Source organism: Mastomys coucha, unplaced genomic scaffold, assembly GCF_008632895.1.
Source record: "Mastomys coucha isolate ucsf_1 unplaced genomic scaffold, UCSF_Mcou_1 pScaffold8, whole genome shotgun sequence".
Taxonomy (NCBI): domain Eukaryota; kingdom Metazoa; phylum Chordata; class Mammalia; order Rodentia; family Muridae; genus Mastomys; species Mastomys coucha.
In genome coordinates this window covers 64,217,700-64,241,531 of record NW_022196914.1, presented here as the reverse complement: position 1 = coordinate 64,241,531, position 23,832 = coordinate 64,217,700, and the positions used below count along the sequence as shown (strand labels likewise).

Here is a 23,832-nt window from a genome sequence, read left to right as displayed (position 1 = left end):
TTAAGCCTAGTGGCTTGCTTTATTATGCAGATGAAGTTTGTAATCATGCTGATAAGTATAAACTAGAAAATTATATTATGACTTTATGAGGTATATATTACTGATTTGGTACTGGTTTAGTTCAAAGCTTTCCTAGGTATGAAGAGATGTGAAAAAGCTAAAAAAAAATATTTATTGTAATAGCTAATGACAAAAAGGTAGCTTTCTTTCACTATGACAAAATGCCTGATTAAATTTTTTTCTTTACTCAAGTATTTTATCATAGCAATGAGAAACACAACTAATATAGACACTTTCAACCCCAAAACTTTGATAGAAAACAGAAGTGCAGTTTCCACTTATTGCTCTCTGTCTCCTTCCCTCTCCCTCTCCTCCTCCCTCCCCCCCTCCCTCCCTCCTTCCCTCCCTCCCTCCCTCCTTCTCTCTCTCTCTCTCTCTCTCTCTCTCTCTCTCTCTCTCTCTCTCTCTCTCTCTCTCTCTCTCTCTCTCTCTCTCTCTCTCTCTCTCTGTTTGCTCATGCCATGATTTCATTGTTAAAGTCAGAAGATGACTTACATACCAGAGCCTATTGTCTTCTTTCACCATGTGGGCTCTGGGAATCAGTCTCGAGAGTCAGCGTGTGGTGTCTCCCTGCTGGCATCTTGGTGCTCTGATACAGACTTTGAGGAAAGGTTTAGTGCAGCTCATCATGTCGTATGTTTCTTGTAGTTGGCTGATCCCTGGCTTTTGGCCTTGTAGAGAACAGCACACTCTGCTGAGGTAGAAAAAGGTGATCACTGTGTGACATTTTGGAAGGAAAGAGAAAAACAGGAGTCAAGTGGTCAAGTTCCTATGGCCCCTTCTTTACCTTCCCCTAGTCTAAGTTTCTAACACTGAACTTCAGGTTCCACCACTTCTGAGTATACTACAGGCTAGAGACCAAGTTACAACATATAGCTGCAAGCTGTAGCCTACAGACCTTGTGATTTTTAACTCTTTGAAGATTCACGTGGTTATATAAATGATTTTGAAAATACATGTTTTCCTTTTTTAAAAAAAGCTGTATAATTAAAATCTTTGTAACTTTCTTTATAAGGTATAAATGCAGAGGCCACTTCTAAAATATTATATATGTGTATATGTGTGTATGTGTGTATGTATTTAGATTGTGTGACCAGATTTAAATTTTAGAAAGCAAGCATGCATGCACACATGCATATGTGGATAGAGTGAGAGGGAGTCAGTTCTCTCCTGGGAATAGACCTAAAACTGTTAGATGTAGCAGCAGGTGTCTTTATCTAATGACCCATCTTGCAGACTCTAGATCTTTGTGTGTGATTAAGACAGTGGAAAAACTTGTTTTACTTTACAGTTAAGTAAAACTTAATAATCCCTGAAGGATTCTGAAAGGTACTGATAAGTTTCAGAAGCAGTCTAATATCTCTTTGAATTGGCAGCATGTTCTTATTCTAGTATGCAATTTTTCCCCTGAGGTTTCTGAAGTATACAAATAGAATCAAAGTTGCTCAAAACAACAGAGTTAAATGCTGAGTACTTGTAATGGATTTGGACTTTTTGTCATCTACTTATATTACTCTCAATTTCTAAATTTGCCTTAAACTGTTTCCAGGACACTATGATTGATCTTTTCCAATACTTTGCTTTTCATTTTGTACCCTGGCCCAAAAGTAGTAGGTTTCATTTCTTCAAACTGCCCAACTGTTTATTATGTATTCAATTGCTACAAGTAAATTTCTACCATTTTGTCAGTTTGACAATGTCAAAACAAGAATGTGTCTGTGTTCTTTCAGTTATTTCTCCTGACAACCCAACCTGCTTCACTTTTCTCAGAGCCTCATCTAGCTTTATAATAGTCTGAAGATATCAATGTGATAAAACAGCATGGGACTTTATACATTTGAGAAAGACACTGGATATTATTTGTAGTATTTTAGGGAGGAAATTAGAAGTAATAGGCTTCATAGATGTGAATAAGGGAAATAGAACTGTAGCTTCAGAGGTTAGGCACTCTTATGTAATCTTTAACAAAGTCACTTTTATGTAAAAGTCACTTTTATCAAGTTGTGAAATGAATTAAAGAGGTTGTGATTGAATGTTTTGTTTAAAATATACAGATTGGAGAAAAGTGGCTTTTTTCAGTTTTGGCCCATGACATAATTCTATTACATTTGCTATGTGTGTTGTTACATTCTTTTCTTGAAAGTTGAAGAATATATTAACACAGTTTACTGTTCATTCTTACATTTTTTAAAATTTTAAGGTCCCTTGTTTTTTAAAGTTTTATTTCCAATACAATAATATTTGAATGTGTAATACTAATGGTAGCCCAATGAACTTGTCATATTATTTTATCTTATACTATAAAGTCTTAGTGTGTAAGGAACACGGTCTTTCTTACCTGGAAGGTGGTAGTGCCTCAGTATATATAAAGAGATGTTTTTCTAATTAAGCAATTGAAAACATCAATACACATTTGAATGAATTTGTAGATAATTTTGTTTAAAACATGTTTTGTTGAAGAAATAAAATTATGACACAATTTCTTTCATTTCAGAATTATATTCTTCTAAATTATTTTAAATTTGTTTTTAGATTTATTTATTATATTTAATGTATATGAATGTTTTGCCTGAATGTGCCTGGTGCCTGCAGAGGTCAGAAAATGGCAGCAGATCTCTTGAAACTGGAGTTAGGTGTGATTGTGAGCCACCATGTAGGTGCTGGGAACTGACTGTAGATTCTCTAAACCAACTCCCCTGATATTGTTTTAAATTTTTTTTTTTTTACAAAGAAGTATTGACATCTTGGGGATTGTTGAATATGATATATTACTGCTTTAAATTTTTTTCTTATTATATGTACCCATTTCATCTGTGAGTGTTTGTGCCGCATGTATGTATGTGCACCATATGTATGTATGGTGTCTGTGGAGCTCAGAAGAGGGCATTGGATCTCCTGGAACTACGGTTGTGAATGGTTGTCAACTACCATGTGTGTGCTGAGACTTGGAACTGCAAGTCCTCTGGGGAAAGGAGGAGTACTTGTAAGGAGGGCACTGTCTCTACAACCTCTCTTGCTTTAATTTAAACTTAGTATCTAATTCTGCTTGTATTCTTGACAAAACTTCTGAAAGATTTCTACATTATATGGGTATGTTTTAAACCAGGAGATTTAAAAGCTTCTGTGTAATTGATATTTTTGTGTGGTTAATTCTTTGTTACTTTGTCACTTTGTCAATAGAACCATGAATAGACTGACCCAGCTGGAAAGACTGGATTTGGGAAGTAATGAATTCACTGAAGTGGTAAGTCCTCCGAGTTTCACAGACCATGAGTCCAGCGTTTGATCAGGAATATGATGTGAAAGTGGAAACATTTCTGTTAAAAATTAGGTGAAACTGCAGGGGTGTTTTTAAATCTTAACCTGAACTCTCCAGTCCAGTAAAAAAACAACAAAAAAGTCTGACAAATGGTTAGACAAAATAGTAAATTGATAAGAAGTCTGTGAAAGAGATACCAAAAATATTTTAGTGTAAGTAGAAAATCTGATAGCTTACAAGTAGGTGGAGGGAGCTGTCAAATGTGGCTTATGTGACATAGCTCCAAGTTTTACTTAGTTGTTAAAAGGAAGATTATTGAGGGGGCAACTATTATTTTTGAGTTTGCATTGAGATCTGTCAGTTGAGTTTGTTCCTGTATTCTAAGTGAACTTACTATCTGTAAGGAACTGTATAAACTTTTATACAGTTTTTGTATTTAAGTTTTTAAAAATAGCTCAGAAAAATAAGTCCGGTACCTTTTTTTTTTAAAAAAGAGGTATTCAGTAACCGAAAATCACATGTAAATTTGTGTTTACAATTTAGTTCAAAATTATGGCAGCTTTTAAATAATCATGTTGAGAACAAGAATCTCTCTTGTGTGTTTTGTGCATTGAACTACAGTCAGTAAAGTACCGTGGAATACCTTATACTTTCTCTAAAGTACTTTTGCACAATTTATTTTAATTTTATATTTGTGGGTGTTTTTCCTTCATGTGTGTCTGTCTGTATACCACTTATATGCTTGGCACCTGAAGAGGATGTAAGAGAATGCTGGGTCCCCTGGGGCTAGAGTTATGGATATTTGTGAGCCAGCATGTTTAGGAAATCAAACTCGGGTCCTCTGAAAGATCAGTAGTTCTCCTAACCCTGAGACATCCACTTTTACCACTTTTACTACTTATACTACTTCCCCACTGGTCTAGCCTACTTTTTCATATTCTGTTTAAAGATGATTTCTGAATGATTTCCCTATATTTGCAAAAGTGAACTTTTGAAAAGTGCATGCTCTGCTTCCTAAGTTATCTTTTGTCTGTATTTTGTGAATCCTATTAGCTTTCAGAATCATCTTTTTAAAAAAATCTGTTTTAATGTCATACTCAGAATTTTTAAAAAAAAGCAACCTTAATATTGGGAGAATAGGCCAGGAGATGTACACTAGTACTCCCACCACGTGATAGGGCAGCTAAACAAAAATCAAGCTCTTAAAAGTTATTGCTACACCTCGAAGACTTGCCTATATTTGTTATAAATAAGAACTGTATGAAGTTAACCTATGGCTCTTGCTGTTCTGGTTGGATATGATAGTATCCTTTACCACTGCATACTTACATGTGGGTCTTTGGGCTAAGGGACATAACAATTTCAGGGAGACATTCAAACCTTAAGCTTAAATGGCCAGAGAGCAAGTTTACTTGAATACAAAGGTTCACAGCAACATGAAGGGGTTAGTGAGTTTAGCTCTTCAGTACTCTATATAATTTCGCTTTACATATTCTGATTTTCTACTAGGAGTTTACATAATATATTGGTGTCATGTTCCTCTTTCAGTCAAAGAACTTGTGTTTAGTTCCCAGCATCCATATTGGACAGCTCACAATTTGTAACTGTAGTTCTGGGGATCTGGATCCTTCTAGCCTCCTGCATGCACATATGCACTCAAATACACGCGCACACACACACACACACACACACACACACACACACACACGGGGCAGGGGGAGAATTACACAGTTTTAAATAGTGGGTCCCATTTAATTATTATGTAAGTATATGATCCAATTTTATAATTCAAAGCTTAAACAAATGTTATCTAATCTACTTTTGAAAACTTTGGTTTTCCCATTGATGATAACAATGGTTCCTTCCGTACACAAGCACACACCTTGGCAGTGCTTCCCTCTTGTCTCTCCTTTACTGTTCTAACTAAAGATTGCCTTGGAAATTCCAGGGTGCTTCTTGAGCCAGATACATAGTCATGGAAATTAATTGACTTCTTCCCCTCCTATGTAAACAGCCTGAAGTACTTGAACAACTAAGTGGATTGAGAGAGTTTTGGATGGATGGCAATAGACTGACTTTTATTCCAGGGGTATGTATATGAAAATCTCAATGGTTCATCATTTATTACTATCTCTCTTTTTCAGTATTTGAATCTCACATTTAAAAGTTATTTTTGACCATTTAGTGATTTGTTTGTTAAGCAGTTTGAAACAAATTATAATTTTTTAAAAACATGCACATATTCTTGATTAAAATCTAAAAACTTCCATAACAAAATTTTTTTAAAGTGACCTTTACTACTAAAAAAACATATTTCAGTACCAACTCAGTCTTTCTAGAAATAGTTAAACTAAAATGTTGCTTTATCAACTGAGAAATTACATGCTCTCATATCTAAAGAAGACAGAACAGCATGAATAATTCTCCAAGAAAACCATAACTGCTTGACTAAAATGAATCCTTATCTTTATTATTAAACTGGTCTGGTTACATTTAGAAAACATTCAGATTTAATTATTAACTGAAGCTTGATATTCTTGTCATCTAAATTTTAAAAATTATTTGCTGTAATAATGTTTTTTTTTTTTTTGTCTTTTGCTTATAGTTTATTGGTAGTTTGAGACAGCTCACATACTTGGATGTTTCTAAAAATAATATTGAAATGGTTGAAGAAGGAATTTCAACTTGTGAAAACCTCCAGGACTTTCTCTTATCAAGTAATTCCCTTCAGCAGCTACCTGAGACTATTGGTCTGTATTGCTTTCAAACAGGTTTTTTTTTTTTTTTTTTTTAAATTATTAAAGACTTCTTTTTTTACTCAAGACTTCCATAGAAACTCAGTATTACTATTAATATTTTACTGTACTACCACATATAAATATTACTTGGTAGTTTCCCTGATGTGCTTGCTCCATTGCACGATTTACTACTACTGTTGCTATTTTTATTTATCCTGAGCAAATTCCATTTTTATAACTTTAATAAATTGTTCACAACGAAGCTAGCCTCCTCAGTTTTCTTGGATTCCTAGCCCTTATTTGGAAACTGTAATTATTTCACTATTTACTGACAGATAAGAAAATGAAGAAGGACTTTTAAAAATTTGCAACGGATCTAGAATTTGTGTTAAATCTATTTTGAAATTGTTTATTTGATGAGGAATTACAAAGATAGATCACTTTGATGAAAAGTCTAAAAAACTTAAATCTTCAATGTGATGTGATAGAAAAACTAAAATACCTCTCAGTTGACGTGTACCAGTTGTTTTAAAGTCAAGTATACTTACGTTTTAGAATTCTATTCTCATTTAATCAGTACTTTCAGAATTTGAATTGAAACATATTTCCATATACCATTTTCTTATTTAGTGATAAACATCCTTCATACTGCTGTTTCTTTATTCATTCAGCAAATTGGAGTTAATTCTTCTCCATGCCATGCCATTGCTTTAAGAATGTGAATGATGCAGACAAAGTGAACAATGGAGTCAACATGTCTTCTTGTCTAGTAGCTTGTATTTTAGTTTGGGGGCTGGAGAGATAATCAGTAAAGGGCTTACCTGGCAAGCATAAGGACTTGAGTTTGAGTTTATGCACTAACTTTAAAAGCCAACCTTGTGATGCATGCACTTCTGTTCTCAGCACTGAGAAGACACATCTCTGGGTTCTTTAGCCTACCAGTGTAACTAATATGAGCTCCAGGTCCCAGTATAAGACCTTGGCTCAAAAAACAAGGAGGACGGTTCCTGTGGAAGTATACCCAGGGTTTACCTCTTCTCTCCACAAGTGCATGTGTGCAACACACAAGCACACACACACACAAACACACACACAAGGTGAGGTGCGTGAAGTTAGAAAGTGTTGGGCAAGAGAGAGTGGAGGATGTTGGGATAGTTTCTCCTGAAGGTAGATTTATTGATAATGTTAAATCTAAAGTGTTTCACATTGACTATTGCTGAACTTGCTTTCTAATCTAAGCTGAAACTGATTTTTTATTTTTTCTCAATAGGTTCATTGAAAAATGTCACAACTCTTAAAATAGATGAAAACCAATTAATGTATCTACCAGACTCAATAGGAGGGTGAGTTGTGTGTAAACATGTAGACCTGGAAAATGTTACTGTTAACTCAGCATGCATCTCAGCATGCATTTCAGATATTTACAGGTTCACATAAGGAACATCTAAAGCAATTCCACAAACATTTAAAATAAATAATTGGCAAATGGTTTATTTTTGTAATAAAAATAGGATTATTTATTATTGATAACATTTAGTACTTTATTAAATTTTATTACGTTTATTTACTAAAGTTCATGTTAATATGTTCTTAAATTTTGAGTATAGTACAGACTTTAAAAACCATGTGTTTCCATTTGTAATTAAAGGTTAAGGTCAATAGAAGAACTGGATTGCAGTTTCAATGAAATTGAAGCTTTGCCTTCATCAATTGGACAGCTCACAAACATAAGAACATTTGCTGCAGATCACAATTACTTACAACAGTTACCCCCAGAGGTACGGGATTTTACATTTATTTTAGATTTTTATGTGCTTTTTAAATATCTTAAGTATGTTGGTATTTTATTTCTTTTTAAGATAGTTTATTAATCAAGTTATGTATTATCTGAATAATATGATGCTATGAAACTTTGAAGATGTTCCTAAACACTTTCCTTTTAATTTAAAAGGAGTAGTTACTACAAAAGTATTATTTTTGTAAATATAAAGAGTATTTTTCTCAACTTTCAGATGTTAATATTCCTTTATCGGTTTATATCCCAGGTTTGTGATCTCCAGTTTGTTTCTCTTACAGATTGGAAACTGGAAAAATATAACTGTGCTGTTTCTCCATTCTAATAAACTAGAGACACTTCCAGAGGAAATGGGTGATATGCAAAAATTAAAAGTCATTAATTTAAGTGATAACAGGTTTGTAATCTTTAGTTGGCTTATAGAATACATTGGATGAAGTTAAAGTTTCATATGAAATACTACACTAGTTGGTGTTTCTCTTTATGTATATTTAAATTTTTAATTAAAAGAATGAACAAAATATATATGATTGTTACTCAACATATGATTGTCATGGTTCATTTTGAGCCAACATGACTACACAATTTCTATTCTCTTGTTATTATATGACCTTTCCTGAAGTCCCAAGTTCATCTTAATACTGCTGCTGAACAAAGTTCAGCAAAGTTTTTCGTCTACTTTTGGTGTTTGTTTTTCTGGGATGAGATTTACTCACACAGCTGATAACCAGAGTGCAGAGCAGATTGGCCGCTGAGGTTGTTAGACTGGAACGCTGCTTGCTGAGCTTGAGACACTGTCTTGGTGAGAGTTTCATTGCTGTGACGAGACACCATGACCACAGCACCTCTTACAAAGGAAAACATTTAGTTGAGGCTGGCTTACAGTTTCAGAAGTTCAGTCCATTGTCATCATGGTGGAATGCATGTCAGCCTGGCTGCAGCCATGATCTGAAGGCAGCTAGGAAGAGGGCCTGGATCACACTGGCCAGACTTAAGCATGTCTATGAGACCTCAAAGCCTTCACAGTAGGTTCTGTGCCCCAGTGTAGGGGAATGCCAGGGCCAATAAGTGGGAGAGGGTGGGGTGGCAGGCATGGGGAGGGGGGAGGCAACAGGGGTTTGTTTTTGTTGTTTTTGTTTGTTTCTTTGTTTTTTGGAGGGGAAACTGGGAAAGGAGAAATTTACATGTAAATAAAGAAAATATCTAATTAAAAAAAAAAAAAGAGCCAAAACTTATGTGAAACTTTTCAAAGTTGAGTTAAAATTCCTCATGTTCTGAGTTTGGATGTTTTGCCCTTTTCATTGTCTTGTGTTCTTTAATCCAGCATGGTGAAAACAATATGGTTTGGAAAGTATTACTCATCGATATTTCCATCCTCATGTACATCCTCACAACTGTGCAAAAAAAAACCAAAAACCTTCACAGTGCAACACTTCCTCTCACACCTTCCAGTAGTGCCACTTCCCATGGACCAAGCATATTTAAACCACCACAGCGATTGAGGCTAATTAAAGAACAGTTGTGGAATGCTTTATACTTTATTTTGTAGTACTCTACAAAATACGAAGGCCATCCCTTTGGAATAGTATAGTAGGTATAGATAAAAGGGGAAACCTGAAGCCCATGTAAAAATTTTAAAGTAGAGCATTTAGTATAATATTCTGACTTGTTAACAATATTCTAATAGCTACATTTATTTAAAAGGAATCTATGTCTCTGTAAAAAGTTTTATGTCATAATTTTCCTTCCCAAACTAGAGTACTAGGTGTTCCAACACTGTCTTCGAAGGTGTGCACAGAAGACTTGCTAAGCCTAAGGTAGCAACAATGAAGTAAAAATTTTATTTTAAATAGGATCCTTGTCTTAGGGTTTTATTGCTGTAAAAAGACACTGTGACCATGGCAAGTCTTTTAAAGGAAAGCATTTAATTGGACTGGTTTGCAGTTAAGAGGTTTAGTCCATTTCATCATGGCAGGAAGCATGGTAGCGTGTAGTCAGCATGGTGCTGGAGGAGCTGAGTGTTCTACATACTGATCCGTAGGCAATGGGAAGTGACATAACCACTAGGCCTAGCTTGAGGTTCTGAGACCTCAAAGCCCAAGCCCAGCAACCCATGTCTTCCAACAAATTCACATCTACTTCCAAGGCTACAGTAGTGACCTAATAGTACCACTCCCTGTAAGCCTATGGAGGCCATTTTCTTTCAAGCCACTACAAGCCTATTTTAATTGGACACTAATAAGCACTTATGTCACTTTGTTTTTACATATTATCATCGTAAAATAATAATGGGCCACTAAAATACAGAACAGTGCAGTGTTTTTAAAAACAATCTCTCCAAGACTTCTTATTACAGCTTTGGTTCTTTCAATACAAAAACACAGGCAATTTTGTGAGTGTGTACTCATGGTGGCCTTGCCTTTCTTTATGGAATGGACAGTTTTTATTTTTATTTTTTTTAAAGATTTATTTATTTATTATATGTAAGTACACTGTAGCTGTCTTCAGACGCACCAGAAGAGGGCGTCAGAACTCATTACTGGTAGTTGTGAGCCACCATGTGGTTGCTGGGATTTGAACTCATGACCTTCTGAAGAGCAGTTGGTGCTCTTACCCGCTGAGCCATCTCACCAGCCCCTAGTTTTTTAACAGATTTGAATTTTCAGTTTATTAAAAAAAAGTACAGAAGCTACTATTAGACAAGCTAACGTTTCAGTCCTAGAACCAAGTTGTCAGACATGTCTAGAATGGTTTGTACTAATATTGGAGGTGACTTTTCATGTATATTGGTGACAGAGATACTCCTCACCCTCAGGAAATACAGCCTCCCCTGGGCTGGGGTATATAGTGTTTAAGACTAGATAATGTTTTTGTCCTTTTCTCTGGTATAAAAGTATGCATTTGGCTTTACTTTCTTTTTTTTTTTTAATCTTACCTGAATATACCATTCGATAGCATTGTTCAGATGACTTGTATCTTCATTTTCATTATTTTTTGGTGCTAGGAGGTAAGAAGATAGGGTCCATGCTAGGGAAGTGCTATAGCACTGTTTCTGATGGAATCTCTTATCATTTAAACATTCTCATTTTTAAGTTTAATTTTTGTTGTTTTTTTCCATTCAGGTTAAAGAATTTGCCTTTTAGCTTTACAAAGCTACAACAGTTGACTGCTATGTGGCTGTCAGATAATCAGGTGAGCATTCTGACCTACTAAATTTGGCTGTAATTCCAATTGTATATATTTTTTCAATATATATAGTATGTATTTTTCATATGTAACAGTATATATTGTATTCCAAGTATATAATGATACTCTTTAGTTTGTATAAAGCCACTTAACAGTTATACCTGGTTCACATATAAAAATATATTTATCTTAACTGTATTTAGAAGCACTTTACACATAGATATATAAGTAAAAAATTTTATTGTATTTTAGCAAACCCACAAAAAGTATAAAGATGAGGAAGTCCTACTCTACTCTGTTTGGCATGACTTCCTGCCATTGTCACTTTGTTTTGAGTGCATATAAAATCTCAGCAATTTTAAGTGATAAAGTATTTCTGACTGAAATTATTATAGTGTACAGTAGAGCTCTTGAAGTTATTCTGTCAGTTCTGTGTGCTTGAACCAGCTTGTCCTAATACACTCCCATCCCAAGTCCCTGTTGGAATGTTGGATTCTCTCTGTCTGTGAGTTTTCCTCTTTCAGTGACATCATGTGATACTTTTCTTTCTGTATCACAGATATCCTTTCCTGTAAAGGCTTACTTTTATTTCATTATGTGTATATCTTTAGCTATTCATTCATTAATGGACACTTAGGGTGACTTCTATTTTCTTAAAGATTTTTTATTTTGTTTGGCTTAAGTGTTTTGCATGAATGTATGTGTGTGTGAATGGAACCTGAGAAAATCAGAAGAGGACATAGGATTCCCTAGACCTGGAGTTATAGTTACAGGTGGTTGTAAACTGTCATGTGGAGCTGCGAACCAAACCCAGGTCCACTGTAAGAGCTGTTAGCCTCTGAGCTGTCTTTACAGCCCCATTAGACTAGTTTCTTAACTATTAAGAATAATTTTGCAGATTTGTTGTGATGTAATTAAGCAAAAGTCTGTAATAGTAGTGGAAAACAGAAATAATATTTTTATGATTAATTTTGAGACTATCCTAAAGATCAGAGTTGGAGTGTTACTAGTTTGCTTAGTTTCGTGATACAAATACTTTATTTTACTTGGTGTTTTGAGATAGAGGTTGGGGGTCATCTCTGTACAGCTTTGACTTGCCTAGCACTTGCTTATGTAGACAGACTAGTCATGAATTCATAGAGATCCTCCTGCCTCTGCCCCTCAGCCCCTTAGCCCCTCAGCCTCTCAGCCCCCCAGGGTTTGGAGAGTTGCCTGTTGATCTTACCTGCCTCTGCTGCTTACTTGATGACTCTGCTTTTCAGGCCTGGCTCTTTTCTCAGTGGCGTACAGAATGACAACCCTCTGCTTTATTTTCTGTAAACTATCCTTCCAATTATTTTCCACAACATTGTTTCTAGCAATATCTTTAGCCTGGTATCTGTGTCTGAATCATAAATATAGCCCAGTATCTATGCAATATTGATACTTAGCTATCTCAGATTCAGCTCCCCCTAAAACACATACCATTTTCTGCCCCAGATGTTTCCTGGGAACCTTAGTTCACTGAGAAATGTTGTATGGAGTGAGACATGGTAGTGCAGTCTTTACTCCCATTACTGTACAACAGTCCAGTTCATCATTGAGTTCTCAGAGTATTGACTAATACCTCGCGTGTGTCATTTCATGGTGACCTTCCCTGTTCAGTGCAGAACCCAGGAGTATCATGTGTGGTTAATCCAAAGTCAGATGCTATATATTTAGGTATATTCTAAATTTTTGCCTTGGGGTGATCAGAAAAATGTGAAATTTGCATTTACAATTTTTATTTTGGATTCTATGCTGAAAATTGTAATGTTTTTAATAAGGTTAAACTGAGTGTATTATTGAAATTATTTTTATTTCTTTTGAGCTCTCCCTGCCCCAACTTTTTCTCTTAGGAACTTGCTATGTAGCCCATACTGGCCTTGAACTTAAATTCCTCTTGTCTTGGTATGTGGGATGCTCAGATTACAGGCATATGCCATCTTGTCCAGCTTCCCCCCCCCCTATTCCCAATAGGACTCAAACCCAGAGCCACCTCTATACTAATCATGCACTATATCATCTTCTTGCCTTAAAAAAAAAATGTATAGCTACTGGATAATTACAAAATGGATGGTGCTGACTCAGATATTGGCATAGCCTTGTACTGGGTCTCTGCCTCCTGTTACTGCTTCCCCTTCTAGCCCCATGTCACCCTAATACTGTAACTCACATGATCTCTATCTTACCCTTGCACTAACCTCCTTAAATTATGTTGGTGGTTTTCTGCCTATCCTAGGCCTCAAAGTCTCATTCATGCTGTAGCTATTTCTTTACTCCTTACACATTCATTCTTTCCACCAAATGAGTTCTCTTTGAGAACATTCTTTGTACCTACCTTATTCTTTCCTCATGTTAAACCTCTTAGAAATGCTGTCCTGATTTATCAAAATAGTAAGTGAAGCCAGTCTTCTGTGCTCTCTAGTATACCTTACACCTTGTCAGCCTGTGACTCCATCTTTTGTAATAGCCAGCTTTGTTAGGTGTATCGACCCTTTTGTATACTGCCAACTCAAGAAATAAGTTAAGTATTTGTTTTGCTGCCTTTTGTGTCTAGAGTTTAGTGCTTTAAAATAAAATGCTGTTAGAGTAAGTATTTGGTAAATGAGTGATTTTTAGATTTAGGGCAAGAATACTGACATCCTAAATGTTCGGGCAAGAGAACTGAGTGAGTATTTGAAATTAAATGAGATTACAGGTCAATATTAGGCCTAGGAAAGTTTGATTAAATTATTTTCTCTGTCCATGTACTCTATAAGTAGTAGCAGTGATAAATTTTATGAGGCTTAATTCATATGCCATTCAGTTCACCCATTTTTAAATGTGTTGGTTTGGTATGTACAGTAGATCATGTAATAAAAGAATAATAGCAAAGTACTATCCGGGAAATTGGTTTTTTAAAATGCACTATAATTTTGATAATGCCATTTACAAGGGTCTTCTTTTCTACTTTGCACACTAAGAAACTACTGGACCAAAAGTATGTCTGTTATTCTTTGTATCAGCTGAACTTATTACCTATGACTGTGGAAATAATTGGTGTAAGGAAGGTGGGAATGCAGACTGACTGACTTTTTACATGCTTAGGATGATAGTGTGGAGATTTTAAATTTTCTTTTAATAATCACAATTAATGAGATAAAAAGCAAAGTCTAAATATAAACTTTATTAGTGTCTAATGCATTGCTTACCTACATATCCTAAAAAGAATTTTACATAGCATTTAAAAATTAATTTTCTGTGTTTTTATCATACTCTCTCTTGAGGTCAAATGTGTTCTTTTCTACTTGTGACAATCATGTCTGTGCTTAGTGTTTTCAAATTTTTGGGATATTTTAAATTTTTTAATTAAGCATGCTTCTCCTGGATGATAAGTCTTAGGGGATGGAGGGGATTGGTAGTACTAAGAAAAATTGAATTTAGAAACCAGACGATGTTGGTAGTTCAGGAGTGCAAGGTTACATGGAATATAGACCAGGAGAGCCCAAAGCACTGTAATGTCATCACCACTGCCAGGCTTGTGCAAAACAGCATGGAAGAGTTGACCTGGATTTGAGATTTCAAGAAAACAGGTCTTTAAGAAAGAGTAAGGCTACCACTTCCATTATTTGAGGACATCAAGTAATATGATCAGAATTTGAAAATATAGAACAGTTCATTTTTTAACAAGATGGAGGCCACAAAAATTTTAAAATATTTGAGGATAAAATCATGTTTTCACAAGAGTTTGTCCAAAGAGTGGCTGATAAGGAAATAGAAGAGAAGACTAGGTAGTTCCTATCTACATGGAATCACTTAAGGCTGTTACAGGTAGAATTTTAGGTGTGCATATTTAAAATAGGAATTAACAGCATTTGCTAACCATTAGGAGAAAGATACTAAGAAAAGAATGAAGTCTAAAATACCTGGCACCTCCAACAAGTGTCTTGTGAATACTGTTGATGGAGAGTAAGACAGAAACAGTTTTCAACTTGCTGTCTGTTTAGCAACTGATTGGAATACATGTTTAGATAACTAGTATAAGCCTTGTAAATATTTTTTCACTTAAAAGTATTTTTGCAAAAGGAAATACTGGAGACAAAATAATATGATAGAAAATGTGTTTTATAACTCCATTAGTAAAAGTACTGTATAATAAAGAATTCATAGGTCATAGATAGTCTTGGTTTGTTGATATCCTTAAAATTTTTTCTTCAGTGATAATTGGGATATATTGAGTTTGTTGTTTACTAATATTTAAGTTGCATTTTTTTAGATTTCTCTGTGGTTTCGAATGAGTGTTCATTGTTTTTCTAGCTTGCACCTTGACACTTTATAAAATTGGTGGTGGTTAATTACAAGAATTTTTAGATATGTATTTTTGTAGGTTTTTTAAAAAATTAACCATTTATTTTTTTCCTTAGTCCAAACCTCTGATACCTCTTCAAAAAGAAAGTGACTCAGAGACTCAGAAGGTGGTGCTTACTAATTACATGTTCCCTCAGCAGCCACGGACTGAAGACGGTAGGCACTGCAGCGACCTTTCCCTTCTCCTTGACCAAGTGCAAGAGAGTCTTAGCTCCAGAACTTTGTATTAGTTCACTGAGGGTTTGGTAAATTGATCCAAAAGTTTTCAGTAAATTAGTTGGATGGTATGTCACATCTCTGAGTTGAACTTAGAGGTGTGTTTTCTTTATGTACATTGATAATGTTATTACTTGTAGCTTTATCTCAAATAGTATTTAACTAAATGTTAGGAATGCTTGTTAATGTTGTGTGATTAGAAATTTGTACTAAAGTATATAATACCCTTGAAATCTACATACTAGATAAAGGTCATCTGTTATTATATGTTACTGCTAAGTTACTTCCTGAGTTTTGCCCAGCAAGAAGGAATATATTATTTCGTACTGGCCCCAAGTGTGTACTTGTGGATTAGTGTGTGAAGACAGAGGACCCAATTATTTCTAGTATATCTATCAGACGAGATCATCAGATCCCACTATAGATTGTTGTGAGCCAGGACCTCTAGAACAGCATCCAGTCCTCTTAACCCCTGAGCCATCTCTCCAGCCTCATATATTCATATGTTGTTCTGTGTGTGTGTATAACATTTTTAAAATTATACTCAAAATGTATGTATGTATGAATGGATGGATGGATGTATCTTTTCTGTCTGTCTGTCTTTAAGATAGTGAAAATAGCTAGGTCTGAAGTTACTAGAAATTAACTCAATATATAATGTTGAAGAAAAGTGTAATTCATTGTTAGTCTTAACACATATTCTGCGAGGGGGCTGGAAAGATGGCTCGGTGGTTAAGAGCATTTTCTATTCTTCCACTGGACCCAGATTCTGTGCTCTGCATCCACTTGGCAGCTTACAGCTGTTGGTAACTCCAGTTCAAGGTTATTAATCCATCTTCTGGACTCTGGGACCCAGGCATATATATATAGTACACAGACATACACATAGGTAAAACACACATACACATAAAATAAAAGTAAAGTATGCCATGGCAAGGTAGGTGGTTATGCTTCTATTTCCTCCTCGTTAAATAACTTTGGCCAGTTACTTACATGCTGTCTATGACTACTTTTAGCCTATTCTTGAGTGCTAGCAGCATAAATATTTTATTATATGGCACTTTACTAAAATAGTATGTTAGTCTGTGAATAGAACATTAAAATGTTATCTTTTGTGAACTAGGAAATCATCTCATTTCTTACAAATATTTTAAGTACTAACATTCTTTACTGCCAAAAGAATAATTACTTGATTCTTATATATTGATATTATTTATAGGACTCTCACAGGTTCTTACTGTATCAGCCAGGCTTTTGCATTGTTATGACCAAAAAGATCAGGAGAAACAAAGGAAGAAAGGTTTTGCCTTAGGTCATAGTTTCAGAGGTCTCGTTTCATCTTAACGAGGCAGACAGAAGTGGACCCAGAGAAGTCCATGGCAGGGCATCACAGAAGCAGAGGTGGGGCTGGGGACATGGTGTTACCTTTAGAAGCATGTTTTTCCTGCACAGCCCAGCTCCTAACATTTCAGACTCCAAAGTAGTAGCCCAGCTCCTAACATTTCAGACTCCAAAGTAGTACCACTTAAGAACCAAGAATTCAAATGTGAACCTATGGGAGACAGTAGGGTTGTCAAGACGATGATGAATTTCCTTTGAATGTCAAAGAAATATCTTTCTTTATTATTTTTAATAAAGCAGTAAATCAGATAGTGAATGTTACAGTTCAGTAGTAGTTTTACACCTTGAGAGAAACACTCTTTGTTTACATTGAGCTTACTCTGTTTTTGCCAACCTATGTGACAAGTGCTAATAGAGCTAAGTAAAACCCCTCGGGTTTTATACTCCAAAAGTAGATAATGGTGAGGAAATTTGAAAGAATAGGCATGAGGGTTTCAGTCTAGGGGTGGGTTTTACTTTGTAGCCCTGGCTGACCTAGAGTTCCTGAAACTCACAGTGAATCAACTGCATCTGTTTCGTAAATACTGGGGTTACAGCTGTGTACTACCATTCCTGTCCTAGTGGAATTAGTTTTAAATAGGGAGAACGAAATACCTAATTATTTTCTAAGTTACCTATTTTATATAGGTACGTGTTATATCTGTAATATAGGTAGTGTGGAAAACAGTATTGTGGGGGAATATTAGTCTGGAATGCCTCTCTGGGAATTTTTATTACATTTTCCCTCCATGAAGGTAAAACAGTGATATGGAAGAAATTTGCTTCTGGTATTGGAGAAAGGGCATTTGAAGGAACTGGTAATGACTACTGTATCATGAAATGGAAGCTTCATTAAAGAAGGAAGTAAAAGAAGGAAGTGGCTTTGCAGGTTGGAAAAGAAAGATGGCTAAAACCCTGAGCATTTACCAACAATCAGGGATGTGACTTAATATGTAGATGGATGATTCAGTGACAAAGAGGTGGGAAAGTTTTGAGTGTGACCATAGTTATGAATCCCTTAGGTGATATGAACATTAACATTAGGATTAAAGATGTCTAAGAACTATAAAATTATATAGTTGAGTAGCATCACACATTTGAATTATTCAGGATATGAGCAAGTTTTTAAAGAGAAAACCTGTAGTCAGATACTAGAGTGCTAAATGAATATATCTCAACATTCAGATTTGTTAGACTCTAAAGTAATGGTAGGAAATAATACTACCTGGTACCCTGAACCTTCAGTGATAAGGAGCTTATTCAAAATAATAAGACATGTAATTAATCAGAAACTATTGAGAATGAGAATAATGGTCAGAGTTACTAAATGTAACTCTGGAAATCTGAGTATATTCTTATGTTAAATACTTTAACTCTTAAGCATTTGGAGGCTGCCTGGTGATTGCAGTTGCTACCCAATGGCTATCAACATGGCTCAGTGAGTGAGTAAGAAATATTTGCCACCCAAGAATGGTAATCAGAGTTTCATTCTCAGAATCCACATAAAGGTGGAAGGAGAGAAATGACCCACAAAATTTCCTTTTCATAAACATGCACACATGCACACATGTATGAATGTTTTATGTATATTTAAATTACTAAGAAACTTAAGTGAGTTACTTGTATGAATCCTAGAAATAGATTATTGAAAACTGCCTGGCAAGCCGGGCGGTGGTGGCGCACGCCTTTAATCCCAGCACTGTGGTCCTTCTATATACTGTCTATGGGTGATTTTTTAGAAGCAGTTTCTATCAAAGTCAAAAGCAACTTACCCCTAACCAACTCCTGCCCTCCATCCCATGTGACCAGGGTGGCAGGGAGACATCGACTGGAGGCAGAATCAGTTAAAACACATTGGAACTAGGCTGGGCGGTGGTGGCACACGCCTTTAATCCCAGCACTTGGGAGGCAGAGGCAGGTGGATTTCTGAGTTCGAGGCCAGCCTGGTCTACAGAGTGAGTTCCAGGACAGCCAGGGCTATCCAGAGAAAGCCTGTCTCGAAAAAGCAAAAAAAAATCGAAAACTGCCCGGCTCTAGTTACCTCTTTTTTATCTTCTGGGCCAGGATTTCCTGTAGGCCTACTTGACCCCCAACTCATCTGTATGTGAGGAAGAACTTGAACATCTGATGTCACACCTTGGGCTCCACATTGCTGTGATTGCAGGCATAGTGCCCCTCTTCTGCCTGGCTTATGGGTTCATTTAGTGCTAGCAATTGAATTCAGGGAGGCACTGTACCAACTGAAATATATCTCTTACCTTTCTGATGATACCACAAAGAAATATGAACAATAAATCATAGTCCACATTTGTTTGAGCAAAAATAGTCCATTAAGTAAATACTAAGCAACTCACAAAGTAGTTAGAATCAAAATCTTGAACTTAATCATGGAAACAAAAACATTTATAATCCCAACATTCAGAAAAAAATCAAGCAAGCAGAGTATTGCATGTTAGAGAGGTAAAGTGAGCTATATCATGAGACCCTCTTTTGAAAACTAGTGCATTGTGCTGGAGAGATGGCTAAGCCTAATAACCCTCTTCTGGAGGTCCTGAGTTCAATTTCCAGCAACTACATGGCGGCTTACAACCATCTGTAATGGGATCTGATGGCCTCTTCTGGCATGCAGGTGTAGATGCAGATAGAGCACTCATAATGTAAAATATATAAACAAATCTCTAAAAACAGAAAAAACTAAAAATCAAAACAAACCAACAACTAGCACACAATGGTCTGGGGTTGTGTTACATTCTCAGCACTTAGAAGTGAAAGTGAGAGGATCAGAAATTTAAGGTTATCCTTAGCTACATAGGGAACTGGATGTCCCATCTTTAAACAAAACACATAACAAGATATAAAACCACACACACAAAATGCCAGTCCTGTTGTTCCTTTTTGTTTTATGCTATTTTTAGTCTGCACATGGCAATTTATGAAGGAAAAGAAAACCCAAACAAGGAACTGATGTAAATCATATTTGCACACATACTCACATTTTCCATGTTTGTATGTTTTAGGAACTCTGTGTGTGTGTGTGTGTGTGTGTGTGTGTGTGTGTGAGAGAGAGGGGGGGGGAATGTGTGTGTATGAACTGCATGTTGAAACATTTGCCTTCACTTTCCCACTCTAATTTCTTTTTAGAAATGAGTAAAGTTGTCAAATTTTAATATTTTGTATAACTTTCATAGAGTGATATATAGTAGTTGAATGAATTACTTTAAGCCATTTCAGAAAACCTGTAGAAGTCTTTGAAGTTTAACATCATATATCTAATTGGATAAAGAATGATTGAGTTTGTGTTAAATATAAAGTTTTCTTATATTTTTATGTGGAATATGTATTTTGTGTACTTAGTGTAATCTATATTGTATATAATCGCTACCAAAGTAATTCATTTTATTTTATAACAAAATAGCTCATTATACCATTGAATTCTTTTATCCTTCCATCATGTTGAGCTATTAATGCTAAACAAAATTCTAAACTAGTATAAATTAATGATAAATCAAATTCTAAAATTGGAAGATGTGGTAACCTTATTGTCTTAAATTTTTTGGGTCCTACACAAAACCTATGTATTTGCATTGTTTAAATTGGAACTTCATGAATCCTTCTAAGAACAAAAACCAAATCAGCTTCTCAGAAATAAAAGTTACACTGATCATGGTGAAGAAATCTTAAAGCCAAAGCTTATTTCTTACCTGGAATTTGTTGCTGTTGTTCTGGACCAGTTTTAACTGCCATAGACTTGTTTTCATTTGTTTGTTTCTGTGTTTTGTTTTTTGTTTTTTTCTAAGACAGAGTTTCTCTTGTGTAGCCCTGGCTGTCCTGGAACTTGCTGTGTAGGCCAGGCTGACCTTGAACTCACAGAGATCAACCCACCTCTGCCTTCTGCGTGCTGGAATTAAAGGCATGCATTATCACCTCCCCTTAGACTTATTTTTATAATGAAGATTAAGAGTAATAGTTTCTGTGATTATTGTAAAATACAGTAGCTTTTCTTTTACTTTCCTCTAGTTATGTTCATATCAGATAATGAAAGTTTTAATCCTGCATTGTGGGAAGAACAGAGAAAACAGCGGGCTCAAGTGGCATTTGAATGTGATGAAGACAAAGATGAGAGAGAAGCGCCTCCCAGGGTGAGTCCGCTAGCTTTTATTTCAGGTGTGCTGACTGACGTTGGGACTGTATACCTACATTACGCTATTTGTGGTTACAAAGAAGGATTGGATCCATTGCTTACTCTAAAAGCACTTACTAATCCAAATTATTTCACTACAAGAAAAATTGAGATCAGTATAAATTTGCCATTACAAGGTATTTTCAGAGAGCAATAGAGCTCACTAGTGGAACTCTTGTCTATCATGTAAAGGCCCAGAGTTTGATCCCTAGCACTGGGAGAAAGAAAGAGAAAAATAAACAAAACTCTTGAAGAGTGTGTGTGTGTGTGTGTGTGTGTGTGTGTGTGTGTGTGTGTGTGTGTAGAAAACAGAATTTTTTAAAAACCCATCATCTGTCTTCACAGTTCAGGTGGATTATATATTAAGTTCTGAGATTGACATTAGAAATACTAATAATATTTCATGTTTCTCTTATTTCTCTAGGAAGGAAACTTAAAGAGATATCCAACACCATACCCAGATGAGCTTAAGAATATGGTCAAGACTGTTCAAACCATTGTACATAGATTAAAAGATGAAGAGACTAATGAAGAGTCTGGGAGAGATTTGAAACAACATGAAGATCAGCAAGTTGTAAATAAGGATAAGGGTGTGAAGGTTAGAAAATTCAATTCCAAGTAATGATCTAAAGTGTTTGCAGTTTCCTGCAGTTTTTGATGTATTTGATATGGTAGTCTTAATTATATACTAGTTAATTTGTAGTTTTGTTTTCAGATGCCTAAATTGTGAACTTTTTGAATTCCCCATTGCTCATCTTATATCAGGATAATATCAAGATAACTGTTAAAAAAAAAATCATTGGGGCTGGTGAGATGGCTCAGTGGGGAAGAGCACCGACTGCTCTTTGGAAGGTCATGAGTTCAAATCCCAGCAACCACATGGTGGCTCACAACCACCCGTAATGAGATCTGATGCCCTCTTCTGGTGTGTCTGAAGACAGCTACAGTGTACTTACATATAGTAAATAAATAAATCTAAAAAAAAAAAAAAAAAAAAAAAAAAAAAAAAAAAAAAAAAAAAAAAATCATTGTCTGCTGGGCGATGCTGGCACATGCCTCTAATCCCAGCACTTGAGAGGCAGAGGCAGAAGCAGGTAGATCTCTGAATTTGAGGCCAGCCCGATATACAGAGCCTGTTCCAGAATAACCAGGACTACACCCTGTCTCAAAAAAAAACAAAACAAAATTTAAACCAAACCAAACCAAAGATACTCAAGGGCTTTGAACTATAATATTTTCTGTGTGATGGCACACACCTTTAATCCTAGCATTCAGGAGGCAGAGGCTGTCAGATCTCTGAGTTCAAGGCCAGCCTAGTCTACAGACTGAGTTCCAGGACAGCCAGGACTACACGGGGAAACTTTGTCTTTTAAAAAAAATAAAATAAAATAATAATAATAATAATAATAATAGTAAGATATGATTATCAGAGAATTATTCTGGAAATATTCTTTCCTACTTATTTTAATGATACTGATCTACTTTATTTCAATTTTTAATTAATTGATATTATAGATATTTGATACTTCCCTGGAATGTTTCAAAAGCATTCATGAATTTTTTCTTATTTTTTTTATTATTTAAATGCATTTTGTACATCAAACATTAATAATATTGAGTATTTTGAGAATCAAATAATACATAAAAATATGTTCAACTTTTATATTCATATAATTTCATACCCTAAAAATATCATTAATGAACATTTAATACTATCCATAACGGAGGATCCTATATCTAATGTTGAATACTAAATTGTTTCAACACATAAAAATATTCTTTGGGAATTAAGAATAGTAAAAGAGCATAAAATATTAAAAATGAATCATTAAGAAATATATTCAAAAGCCTTTATATGATACCACCTGACATAATGAAGAGAGTATCTAAAGTGTATTTATTATATACTTGTGTACATTGTCTAACTATAAGTTTACTTAAAAAAGATTATCAGTGTTTCTAGGAGAAAAATTTTGGTTTTTTCAAGGCAGGGATTCTCTGTGTAACCCTGGCTATTCTGGAACTCACTCTGTAGACCAGGCTGGCCTCAAACTCAGAAATCCACCTGCCTTTGCCTCCCAAGTGCTGGGATTAAAGGTATGTGCCACCACCACCCTGCTGAGAGAAATTATTTTATCAGTAAGTATATTTTAAACTTTCAAAATAGCAAAAACTCTTTGAAGTTAAACATTATAAAATGCTAATTTCAAGCACAATGAGAAAAATTATCAATAATATTTCCATGATGTTTGTAGAACATGATTTCAATATTTTCAACTGTTCATATTCAGCAAACAGTATAGTTATTTTAAGATATATTTCTTTGTTATGTCTCCCTTTTCTGATCTTATTAATTGGAATACTGTCTCTGTGCCCTCTAGTTAGTCTAGCTAAGGGTTTATCTATCTTGTTGATTTTCTCAAAGAACAAGCTCCTGGTTTTATTGATTCTTTACATAGTTCTTTTTGTTTCTATTTGGTTTATTTCAGCCCTAAGTTTGATTGTTCCCTGCCATCTACTCTTCTTGGGTGTATTTGCTTCTTTTTGTTTTAGAGCTTTCAGATGTGCTGTCAAGCTGCTAGTGTAAGCTCTCTCCAGTTTCTTTTTGGAGGCTCTTATAGCTATGAGTTTTCCTCTTACCACTGCTTTC

The 23,832-nt window shown here is 35.2% G+C and overlaps 1 protein-coding gene across 8 annotated transcripts in view; it reads left to right on the top strand.

Annotated features, from left to right (window-relative positions):
- Window positions 1-23,832, top strand: part of Erbin (erbb2 interacting protein) — a 96,147-nt gene that overhangs the window by 45,878 nt on the left and 26,437 nt on the right. For all 8 annotated transcript variants that reach the window (XM_031360268.1, XM_031360267.1, XM_031360261.1 and 5 more), the window contains 10 exons: window positions 3,241-3,304; window positions 5,334-5,408; window positions 5,925-6,069; window positions 7,328-7,400; window positions 7,706-7,835; window positions 8,134-8,249; window positions 10,975-11,044; window positions 15,463-15,562; window positions 21,020-21,141; window positions 21,607-21,780. In XM_031360268.1, the coding sequence (XP_031216128.1) occupies window positions 3,241-3,304; window positions 5,334-5,408; window positions 5,925-6,069; window positions 7,328-7,400; window positions 7,706-7,835; window positions 8,134-8,249; window positions 10,975-11,044; window positions 15,463-15,562; window positions 21,020-21,141; window positions 21,607-21,780 (1,069 nt within the window). The remainder of the gene's footprint in view (window positions 1-3,240; window positions 3,305-5,333; window positions 5,409-5,924; window positions 6,070-7,327; window positions 7,401-7,705; window positions 7,836-8,133; window positions 8,250-10,974; window positions 11,045-15,462; window positions 15,563-21,019; window positions 21,142-21,606; window positions 21,781-23,832) is intronic.